Below are 12,223 nucleotides of genomic sequence, written 5' to 3' on the forward strand. Positions count from 1 at the left end.
TCTTTGTAGCAGTCATTATTATTTATATGGTGCTTCCATAATTTTGAAAGGCTTTCAACACTTCTCAGTCATTCTTGTAGCAATTCTGTGTAGTATGACAGTGTCATCCCAGATAAAGAAGAGATGGCTGAGAGACAGAATGGTTGGAGTTCATGCTCCCCTTGGGTGTAAATTCTGTTTGTGAAACTTACTTCAGAGTAATGTGTAGGATTAGGTTCCATTGTCATGTAGTAAATTCATAGTTGATCTGAGATTGGAGCCAGATTTTTATCCAAATCGCACTTATCTTTTTTGACAAGTTCACTATGTTGGTCTCCATTTGGTCATTCATATTTTAGCTGGTTGCTGTATCTGCGTTCAACCCACCCCAGGTCCTCCTTCAATATTCTGCAGTAGTGGAATATGTGAGGCTGCTCTGCACCTGCCATTGCAACCTATTTTGGTAGCCAAAGAAAGGTATGATGTTGTTAAACCACCTCCTGCTCTGTAGAAATTACAACTTTAACTAATGAAACACAGTGGATTGAATGTTCCTTAGAGGTACTGCATTCTTTCCAAGGGAAAGAAATAGTGGATAAGCTGTTAATCTAGTGACAGTGCTGTTAATAGTTATGGCTTAAAATAATCAAATCATCAAACAAATGTTTGTGGAACTTTCTACCTTCAGGGAACCCTTTCCACATCAGCTTCTCTGTTAAGGAGCCCCAGAGCTTTGCAAAGGATTGCAGGTCATGCAGCAGTGATCTCATTCAGTTCATATAGGCTAGTCAAGCCTGTTTGCTTCATTATTGCCTCACTTGAACGGAACATGTGGCTGAGAACACATCAGGTACCCTCTAGCATGCAATTCCCCATTCTACAGTAAAGATTGATAGTGGCACACAAACTGTTAAGTGGAGCTTGTCCAGCATTACCGATTGTCAAGGAATTCCTAATAAGCTTTTGAAGAACATCAGAGTTTTACAGTTTGAATAACACTGATTGTAATATTTCTCTTTTGCATTTATTCATTTGTTTTTTCGAGAGGGATCCCAATCATGTGGGTTTATGTCTATTCTGTAGTGTTACAGTACCATTTAATTTTTGGTAATAAAGTTATTTGACTGGGATACTTTGTTTATTTGTAATGAGAATTGGGGATAGCATTGCTACAAAGTGGTAATCCAGTGGTGCTTGTATAGTTATTGATTTGAGTCTGCAATATTTTGCTGTTGTAGGAAGATCCCAAGTAGAATGATTTACCCAGGCTTAATAACAAAAATTGATGTAATCTATTGTTTATTTTCTTTTTGGAAAAGTGGTACTCTTCCCTACTACCTGCTTTTTAGTTGCATTACTTCCATTTTATTTTATACTAACTCCAAGTAAAATGGTCTAGTTAGTAATAAAGTTGCCACATTTGCTTTATTTACTTTTGGAGCTTATTAGCATATTTCACTGGCAGGGTGTTATCCTGTGTTTCCTCATTAACAATCATATATTCCTCACTGTAATGTGTGAACAGCTTGATTGATTATTCATTCAGTACATTTCAAGAAATTGTGTAGACTCACTGAAAATATACTAATTAAATGACCGTGGAGACATAGTAAGTGAAGTTTCAGTTATGGAGGGCTTTATAATAGACTATTAAACAACATAGTTCTTTGTGGAAAAGGAATAGGAGATGGTTAACACCTCATCTAGACAGTGTTTGTGTTGTGACTTGCAGCCATATAGCTTTAGGCTGCTATGACAAGCTGTGTCAAGCCTAACCGGTTACCAGCATGGGATTTCTCTCTAAGGAAAGTGCAGGTGTGGTAGGAAGTGGTGTTAATGAGCCTGTGGGAGGAAGCCTTCTGTTTATATCAGAACTGAACCTGTTCCTGGCATGCTGTGCTATTCTGGAAAAATAGGTCTTGTCACAAAAGCACAAGTCTTAACCACAGATCTAAGCCAGCGTGGTGTAGTGGTTCAGAGCAGGTGGATTCTTAGCTGGAGAACCAGGTTTGATTCCCCACTCCTCCACCTGAGTGGCAGAGGCTTATCTGAAGAACCAGGTGTGTTTCTGCACTCCTACGTTCCTGCTGGGTGACCTTGGGCTAGTCACAGTTCTTCGGAACTCTCTCAGCCCCACTACCTCACAAGGTTCTGTTGTGGGGAGTGGAGGGGAAAGGAGCTTGTAAGCCACTTGAGTCTCCTTACAGGAGAGAAAGGTGGGATATAAATTCAAACTCTTCTTCTGAACTGTGGTGAAATTTCCTTTTAAAATTTGTTTTCTGTGGTATATATGCTGCTTTTTGCTATTGGTGTGAATTTTCAGTTAATTAGGAAAATAATGAACTATTGATACTGTAATATTTTGTTGTTTATTTTTCTTAATGAAAGCTCTGCATTGTATCTATATTGTTGTAAACCAGTTGCACTTTCCACCCCCACCCCTTTATGGTGTTTAAAATTATTTTCTTATCTCACTAGGTGAGGCCAAAAACCTAGTGCCATACTCTGGACCAAACAAGATGAGAGACTGTTTTTGTACAATCAATTTAGATCAAGAAGAAGTTTTTCGTACTCAGGTAGTAGAGAAATCCTTAAGGTAAGTTATTTATCATTGCGTAGTTCTAATCATGCAATAACTGTTTGTTCCCAGGATAGCTTGAACTGACCCCTAGGAAAACTTAATGTTGGAATGTATTATCACATAACATTTTCCAAGTGAACCCTGTTAGTGATCCTTCTAATGAGATTTTCCTATGGAATGTGGTATGAAAAACTCATTCCAAATTTCCTCCCATGTGTACCTGAGGGGTCCCTTTAGAACAGGGTTCAAGAAATCTGTAGTTTCCATGGCACCTAGAAATTTTTTGTCGTACCTACCATTTTTAGGAATTTCTTCTAATGGAAATTCAAAGAGCTGAATTCAACCAGGGTGTTCAGTTTTGGGGGGGGGGGGTGCGGTTCTGCTGCTGACCCCTAAAATCATTTTAGAATAATTGGACCTACATGGACCATGTGGAACAAGAGCTGTAATAAGAAGGGGAATGGCCATTAATGAGTGACAAAACTGTCTAGAGCCCACCCAGAACTTGTTAATCAGGCCACATCATGATTTTTTGTCTTAAAGTTCTCGTCATGGCTTGTTTATGTGTAAACTTAATTTTACACTATTCTGTAGTGGTAGATGAGTTAATTTCTTAACTGGTTGTTGTCTATACTGACTATAATATTCAATTAAATCAATAATTTTAAAGCATTAATGTTATTAGAAATTGGGATGGGGTAGAAGTTAGTTTCTGTTGGGATGATGACAATCAGAATTACCCCATGTGTGTTTATATATTACAGTGCTTTTGTCATTGCTTAGGTAAAATCATAAAAAAATGTGAAGAGATTAGGTTTCCTGAAGCAATAATTAGGATATGCGATCACTGAAATATAAAACCCTGGATACTCTGGCTTCTACCTTTTTGGACTGGCTCTTGGAGCAAAAAAAAAATACTGTCAGCACTGACCTCAAAATCAATCTTGCACATTATTTCATTGTAATTTCTACAGAAGAGTTGTAGAGTGTTTCTGTACTTTTTCTAAATGCATGTGTAATATCTGATGATGAAAACGTAGGTATATAAGCTCACAATATAGCAGATAGCTGGATACTAGTGAAGAGGCAGGGTACCCCTGAATTGTTTAGTCTGCCTCTTATATGGCGCAAACTCACCATCAGGATGCCTTCGCAGGATGTAGCATATTAAGCAATGTCACTTCTCATTTGGCCAATAAACCACTTCCACATTGTAGGGAGGGCTATCCCATTGACTTTACTCTCCTTCAAAGTGAGACTGGAGTTTGCAGAAGTTGTTGCAGTTCAGATTCATGAGACACCTGCTTATGAATGGACAGAACTCATGAAGCGAAGTCAGGTCTGTAGAAAACCTGTGCATTATTTAACAAGATTAAATTCCTCATTCTGAGTTATATCTTCTTTCATCCATTTAATTAACCATCCAATTCTAGATGAGTAACCGTTACTTTTGGAAGTTAGGGATATCATCGTGTCTTGCTCATCCTGCATAGTAACGATAGATTTCTTATCATTCTAGCTGAAATTAAATATTTTTGCATCACTTTAACTCTCATTCCTGTACTGTTATAGGAGTTTCTAAAGCAAAAAAATTGTTCTAAGTGACATTTTAATTCACCTAATTTTACCTAACAATGATAAATTTAACTTTGTCCATGAGGATAATTTGTTTAATCTCTTTAATAACTGTCTCAAAATGTAGACAATATATATCATAAGACAAAATCTGTAGGAGTAGTGCATTATGGGACCTAGATTAAGAGGAGCAGAATGAACTAATTCTTTAAACAAGCCTTGTGTTCAAGAAAAGTTCTTCATAAAATATTGCTTTATAAATTAGTATGTCACGTATAATTTTCTGTGATCAACAGTTTTGCTAAGGTGCTTGCTGACCTTTTTCTAGCCCCTTTTTTGGAGAAGAGTTCTACTTTGAGATACCAAGGACATTCCAGTTCTTATCATTCTATATTTATGACAAGAGTGTTTTGCAGAGGGACCTACGAATAGGTAAGTTAGGACTTAAAAGGGCAAGGACCGTAAATGTTCTGTGACAGTTTCATTAAAGGCCTCTTATTCTAAAACTTTGCTGGTTAACCATTTTCCGGCAGCGGCGCTCAATACTGGAATAATTGTGAATACATTCCTTGGAATAAGGAGTGCAAAGAAGATCTATTGTGATTGATCTTGGTAAAAACAGAAAATAGTGACTTGTTCTGTTTGTTATTTCTTTAAACACTATATCCATATTCTCTCTGCAAAGAGACCAGGAGGCCTGTCAGTGGTTTGAAATGTTATTAAAAAACAGCCTGAAGCATTAACTATTAATCAAACCTCTGTTTTAAAAGATGTTTTGACCCTCATGTGAGAATCAGAACTGTTAGATTTTCATGGCTAGCTTGGGAAGTTCTGCATGCGCAGAAAAGTCTTTCATTTTTCTTGATGGAAAAATACGAGAATTATCTACCAAACATGAACCAAATGTCTCAGATGGTATTTGGCTGTTTAGAACATAATAGAACATAATTTTGAATGGGATACAACTGTTGGATTGTATCATGAATTTGTAATTGAGATTTGTAGCTTTGCTAACTTGCTATAGATCATGATAGGGGACCTCACACTTTTCCAGTATTGATCAGTTGACTGTGGACCTAGTTTAAAAACAATCTGCCACAATCTTTGATGTCCTTTTGGCTTTTTACTACCAGGAATCCTGTTTCAATGTATTGCTTGACTTTCTGCAACCCATATTGTTGCTGTTTGCAAACTTTAGTCACCATAATTTTCAGGTTGTGTTTCATTTCTTGCTCAACAGTTTAGATATTTTCTTGCAGACTAGACTTGAATAATATATCTAGCCCTAGGGATACCCCTGTGGCTTACACAGTAAGAAATGCAAATATTTGTTAAAATTATTTATTTGAAATTTTTCTATCTTCAGTCTTACAGCGGCAGGTAGTGTGGCAAACAAGTTGATAGTACACTAATGGGTGTCGGGTGGGCGGGAACGGTGCTGTTCCGCCTCCTCCAAAGGGCTTTCCCATGGTGTTGGAAGCCCAATTTTTTTTTAAAAAAGCCAAACTTAAAAGAATTTCTCATAGAAGAAAGTGGAGAGACTGGTTCTGCTGGCGCAAGGGGGCTAAACGGTCAGTGGAAACTGACTGAAGTCGGATGATATTTGTGGGAATGCATAGTTGTATGATATGCATGGGAATGCAGAAAGGCTATAGAAAAGCTGTAACATTTCCTGTAAGTTTTTCATATTTCTGAGGCTTATTTACTTTTAGATTATGATTTTATTTCATATCTATATTATAGTATATTTATAGAAATAGTTTTTATACTCCACATATTTATTAACTCTCATTCTTGTATTTATTGCTATGTACAACTCGATATATATGTATCATTTATTTATTGTAATGTTTATTATTCCATTGTTCAACCATGTTTTTAAGTCATCCTTAATTAATTTTTTTATATTATTAGAAAGCCTATTTATCATCTCCCAAGATTTGACATGCAATAGTCACTGTGGAAGTGAACAAGCCCGTCATTTCTAGGGTGAAATGGGTGGCTTATCTGGAATTGTCCATCTTCTTATAAATTACTTGAATACTTTGCCATGTTTTGCTGTGTGTTTATGTTATACTAATTGGTATACTTTGACACTCTTGCTTTTTGTTTCCACATTAAATGTCTACAACTTTTGCACATTTTTGTGCCTTAGCCTTGGTGTAATAAATTTGCTTATCCAGGAACCAGGCCAAATCCAGGAGTATCCCAAGTTCTTAACTTAATCCACTATGGAAAGATTAACCCACTTAATCCGCTATGGAAAGGTTAATTGTAAGCACATCAGTTTTAAAACCTTAATAGCCAATTAATCAGGCAGTGGCATTTATAACTCATTTTATATTCTTTCCTTTAGGAAAAATAGCTATTAAAAAAGAAGACTTGAGCAAATACTGTGGCAAAGAACCGTGGTTTATGCTTCAGCCTGTTGATTCTAACTCAGAGGTTCAGGTAAAATTAGTCAAATGTGAAAGTAAAAGAGATGTGTTGTATAAATTGAAAGATTGTCTCCCCTCCTCTACAAATTGTTCATATAAAAACGGCAATGTACTGAGTAAAATGATTACAGCCCATTGATTTTACTGTGGTTTCTCAAACGTAAATTGCAAATTCCGAAAAATGCCTTATCAGTATTTTTCGGAGGAGGGGAGGAACAGTCCTTCCTGCAATTTAAAGGAAGCTAAACAGTGATCCCCAGGTTTGTTTGTTTTTTGGCCTGAATCAGTCTGCTTTGGCTTGCTGCCGTTTTAGTAAAGGTGACTGCGGGGGAGAGAATCCTCTCGTCCATCTCTCTTATTTACATCCTCACCTGTTGTAGAACTCCTCTGCCAGTTCCAGGCTTTGCATGGGGCTCAGTGATGGTGGCCTGTTCAGAGCTGCACATTGAACTCGACTGGGCTGAACCCAGCATGCAGCTGTGTGCAGGCTTCCTGCTGACTCCAATCTCCAAGTACGGCTCGAAGATGGTGGGTGGTGTAGAGCAGCAAGCCACCCATTGTGTTCGGGGCTTGGAGATGGTGGCTGGCACAGGCTACCGCTGCCAGTGCTACTTTAGGCAGTTCTGACCGTTAAAGCTGCTATGGAGCCCAGGTAAGTGGCAGGAGATGGAAAGGGAGAAATGGGAGGCAGTAAAATTCAGATTTGTGTCTGATATGGAAGTTCAGGAATATCTGGGTTTACTGAAAAAATCCAGGTGAGTTAGACCCGAATTTGAATTTAACCGTCTTTTTTTTTTTTTTTTTTGCACACCTCTATTAACATGTAACCAACATGATATTTGAATGGTTCTTGTATCTCTGGGAAAAACTAACCCAAGCAGTTTTCATTCTTTTACTGTAACGCCACAGTTTGTCTCTGATATCTGCTGATCCTCACAGCATTTTAGGGAGCTCAGCGGGAAGGGGAAGTGCAGAAGTTCTACCCTAGAGATCGATGGATTACCCCCCCCCCCCCCAATATCGTCACTTAGTCTGTATGTCAATATACCAGCACTCTGGTTCTGTGCTGAAAGGTACAACCAGGAGCTCAGGAACAGGAAACAGTTGTCACTATTTCTGCAGGAGTGCGGGGATTTTTGGAATCCAGTAAGGGCTCATTTTTGACAGGGCAGTCATTTCCCATTGGTTCCTTCTGGTTAGCTTCAGATGGATTATCTTTTTACTTACAAGAAAACATCAGAAGTCCATGCAATCAGACTTTTTGCATGAAGGGTACAAATGTGTTATTGCATTCTCTTATCTAGAGAACTTTTAAAATATGTCCAGAATACTGAGATTGAAACTTGTGTGATTCTTAATCTTGAAATCAGGTGCAACTGATACAAAAAGCAATATTAAACCTGGAACTCAGGTCAATGATCCGCCTTCCCTTTTATCTTACGAAACAACACCGCAAGGTAGATTAGGCCATGAGACAGGTAGGTTACAAGACACTGGAGGCTGGGCTCCTAACTCCTAGTTTGACACTTTAATAACTGCATCACAAAATTGCTTCCATTAGCCACATTAAAACAGAATTAGAATCATTATATCATGATCTCCTAGCCAAGATTCAGATCATGACATATAAATCATGTTGTTTTGAATGTCTGCCTAATGCTACAATAGCACATTTGGTGATCCTTTTCTCAGAATTACCTGTATGAAATGATGGGTGGTTATTGTTATGCAGGAGCAGCTTTTTTAATGCAGCAGAATTTTCATCTTTATCTACAAAAATTGTATTGAAGACAACCTTTCATTTTTGAGTTTTCAGAAAAGATTAGTCACCACAGTGCAAAGGCTAATGAGTCCTCTCCCAGTTGCCTGCAAGCACCCCACTGGCTCCCATCTGAAGCGATGTCCTAGGGAAATCATAAAGCATAAGTTTCGTAAAAAGCCAGGATTGGTTATTTTAAGAACTTGATTCATTGATTTTGATTATGAATTGCATTCACCCATATAATTCTTCCAGTTGCAGCAGCTGTCCTAAGCTTTTCTGTGTTCCAGCATATCCACAGTTACCATGTATGTACAGAATAAAATGCACTGTGATAGAGTACAGTAATAGTTGCATATGTGAAGGAGGTACAGGTCCCTTACTTCATGAAATTGCTTAGCATATTAACTGTGTGTTGAGTGGAGTGAAAATATAGCTGTGGATGCCATTCATGCTCATGTTAAAAACACGAATTATTTTGTACAGCTTTTTTATTTTGTATAGCTTACATCATACTTCTTGTCTGTAAATGTTACCACATCTGTTGATAGAACATGCTTCCTTTTTCATCATGTTTGACGTATCTGAAGTGGTCTAATATATCCAAAGCTGTTCTGGCATTTCATAAGACACCGGGAGGGTGGGGGGGGGGGGGGCGGCTCATCATGATTGTGCCCGTTCAGCATTTTAAAGTTATCTCATTAGGTTTGAGATGGTGGTGGCATCCATGGGTTGGACTTGTGGACACTATCATGTCTAGTTGGCCCTAAGCTGCATAAAATGAGATATGATACTTGGGACCAGATTTGTCTTTAGTGAAGATATTGCTATCTAGGGCTTTTTTAGGATTGTGCACACATTAAAAACTATGAAGTGATTACACTTAGTTTCTCATTTTGCTGACATTTTTTCATACCCTCCCCCTTTTAAAATGTGTTTAAAAACTGAAGATAATTGCTGAGATGCCAAACTTTGGACTTAAAAAATGCATGTGGTTTGGAGTAGTATTGAAGTTTAAACCATTTCAGCACAACTGTTTAAACATCAGTGCATAGTGGGGCAGTGGGATCTTTTTACACTTGACTACAGCCCTGTTGGAAAAAATGAGCACTCCAGCCATGGTTGGGCCCATTCAAGTTTGTTTTCCTCCAGTGAGACAGAGTTCAGAACATGTGTAACTTTGACTAGACAGGTTCATTTGCTGATACCAGGTACAATCCCTTGATGTATTAAGGATTGTCATAAGTTGTGCTAATTATTTTCAGGGCAGCTGAGTTTTCCCAGGTTTTTTAAGAATGGAACTATTTCAGATAACCTTCACTGACTGAAATAGCTAACCATTTTGCAAGGCATTTGTAGTACACTAATAGCCGTTAATTATAGAGATGCTCAGAGTCTGAGCTTGGAAGAGTTCTGACAGTGATTTATTTATTGCTTCCTGTATATAACAAGCCTGGCTTGGTTAGGGTGTGTGCATGCATGCACATTGTACTACTAGCAATTTATTTTCTAGTTGGTGTTTGTGTTTTTATGGCCATTTAAAAAAATGTAATGCATATAAATCTGTTGCATGGCACTGTAGTCCTCCCTGTTTAAAGCTGTTTTGAGATTACTAAACTAAGTATGTTGAAGTATAACTATGAGGTTCCTTTGGAGGGTCTTTGTTTAGTATCTTCCTGATATATAGAACAAAAAAAGAAGTCATCTTAAATTCCAGTGGTGTAAATACTATTTAGTAGTAAGAAACTAAATATCAAAAAGTTAAATATTGGCAAAGCCAAGATTCATGTTGTATGATGTGGCATTTGTCGAAAATTAGATATTTTAGGCTGTCAATTTTCTGTTGTAAGACTGCAGCATATTTGGCTCTTGACTCTCTCCTGCCAAGTCAGTGTTAATGGTATCAAAATTTTGTTCACATAATGCTGATGTGCTAATCCCTTGACTCAACTGAAGATAATGCTAACAGGTCATGGTGGCAGTCTGAAGTGGAAGTATTATATACAATAAACTGGATGACATTCCTTCAGATGGATGATAAAAACAGAAAACTTCTAGCATCGTTATGTATTATGTCCTTTATTAGCATCCTTCCAGGTAGATAGGAGAGTGGGGTGGTGGAGTTGATGGAGGATCACAGTGTGTCTAGTTCTTCTTTAACATGTAAGAATAATGTATTGGGGTTTTAAATAGCTATTTTACACGTTTATCAGTCATCTGACCTTACCCTAAATGGTAACAGTGTTTGGGTTCAAAGTGTTAAAGGGTTAAATCCTATAGATGAGTTAAAGTAACGGTTCTTTAGCAGAACAGAAGTGTGAATTGTTTGTCTAAGTATACCCAGCAGTTTCTGTATCATATGAAAATGTAGTCTAACTTGGTGCCCAGATTCCCCTCCAGGAATGTTGCAAGGCTGCTTGCTAATATGAAAATTTCCTTGCTAAGTCAGGCCAAAGATCTATTTGATCTGGCTCTCAGTTTCAGAAACTGGCAAGATGCCTCTGGGAAGTATTTTAAATTAGGGACTGATTGTGAGATACTCTCCTGTTTTATCACTGGTTATATGATATCAGAGGGGTATGTTGAACATGGATGTTTCCTCTTAATAACATAGAGGATAGTCATTGAGTTTAAACTTAAATTGTGTCTACTCATTTCCATATTTTGGGAGGCATTTCAGGATGACTACCGTATATACCGGCGTATAAGACGACTTTTTAATGCAGGAAAATCTTATCAAAAGTTGGGGGTCGTCTTATACACCGGGCATCCCCCACCCCCTTCTCAGACTTGCCACCGCCTGGCCGATCGACTGGCCCCACCACGAGGGAGCTCCCAGCAGCCAGCCCAGCGACGACGAGGGCCCAGGGGCGTTCCCCGCTCCTGCGCCGGATGGGCCGGGGGACTCCCGCGGTGGAGGGAACCCCCGGGGATGGCCCCTCGACAGCGGGGCTTCCCCCGTCCTCTCCCCGGGCTTGCCGGGGAACGGGAACTCCTCCGGGGGGACCCCCGTTGACAACCCCACGCCAGCAGGGATCAGCGGCCTGATCAGTCCCGTGTGATGGCCAGCAACTAGGCAGAGGGGTTTTAGGGCAGCTGGGAGAAGGGGAGGGGATAAAAGGAGGAAAAGAGGAAGAGACAGGACGGGGTGGTGGGAGGCGGGGGAAGGAGTGGGTGTTGTGGCTGAGAGGGAAGGCATGGAGTTGGTGAAGAGCGGGAGGGACTCAAAGGGGAGAGTGAGGGGGAGGGAGCTCAGGAGGTATCCTGCCCCCGTTGCAACTGGCCTCCGGCCGGGGCGGATCCCAGCGTTGCCGCCGTCGCCGCAGCCTGCTCTTCGACCCGCCCCCTTGATGATCGAGGCCAAGGCCACCCGGGGTGCTGCCGCTGCCACTCCGTCCTGCCCCTGCGACAATCGGACGGCCTTCACTGAGGCTAAGGAAGGCCACCCAGGATGCCACTGCCGCTGTTCTGTCCTGCCCCTGCGACGATCAGCCAGCCTCCGGGCTTGTTAACCATCAGTTATTACTTTCCCATTCTTCTGGGGCAAAGTTTTGGGGTTAATATGTTAAGACATTTAAAATCTGTATCTGCCAGATGGTACCTTGGTTGGAATAATTTGACACCTATAAGTTCATCCGTTTTGTAAATTAAAACTACAGAAAGAAAGATGAAGCAGCATTTACCCTTTAGCTATGAACTGCATTACTTGAGAAAGCAGGACTAGTGTATTGTCATAGCTCAACTCTGCTATTAAGTTTGTATGAGGTGTGAGCTTCTATATTATGTCATGCACAAATATAACTTGGAAGAGGCAACAAAGTGCTGGTGATGATTTTGCAGTGAAATTGTGTGCTTTATCTCATGATGTTTAGTAGAGGTTCTCTGACCTAC

At 39.5% G+C, this 12,223-nt stretch overlaps 1 protein-coding gene across 6 annotated transcripts in view; it reads left to right on the top strand.

Moving 5' to 3' along the window:
- Positions 1 to 12,223, top strand: part of RASA2 (RAS p21 protein activator 2) — a 54,735-nt gene that overhangs the window by 3,814 nt on the left and 38,698 nt on the right. For 4 of the 6 annotated variants that reach the window (XM_048505084.1, XM_048505086.1, XM_048505085.1 and 1 more), the window contains exons 2-4: positions 2,458 to 2,575; positions 4,464 to 4,567; positions 6,492 to 6,586. In XM_048505084.1, the coding sequence (XP_048361041.1) occupies positions 2,458 to 2,575; positions 4,464 to 4,567; positions 6,492 to 6,586 (317 nt within the window). Of the gene's footprint in view, positions 1 to 2,457; positions 2,576 to 3,777; positions 3,900 to 4,431; positions 4,568 to 6,491; positions 6,587 to 12,223 lie in introns of those variants that run through there. The other 2 variants (XM_048505088.1, XM_048505087.1) reach the window with 2 other exon arrangements.

The sequence above is a fragment of the Sphaerodactylus townsendi genome, linkage group LG08 (genome assembly GCF_021028975.2).
Source record: "Sphaerodactylus townsendi isolate TG3544 linkage group LG08, MPM_Stown_v2.3, whole genome shotgun sequence".
NCBI classification, from domain to species: domain Eukaryota; kingdom Metazoa; phylum Chordata; class Lepidosauria; order Squamata; family Sphaerodactylidae; genus Sphaerodactylus; species Sphaerodactylus townsendi.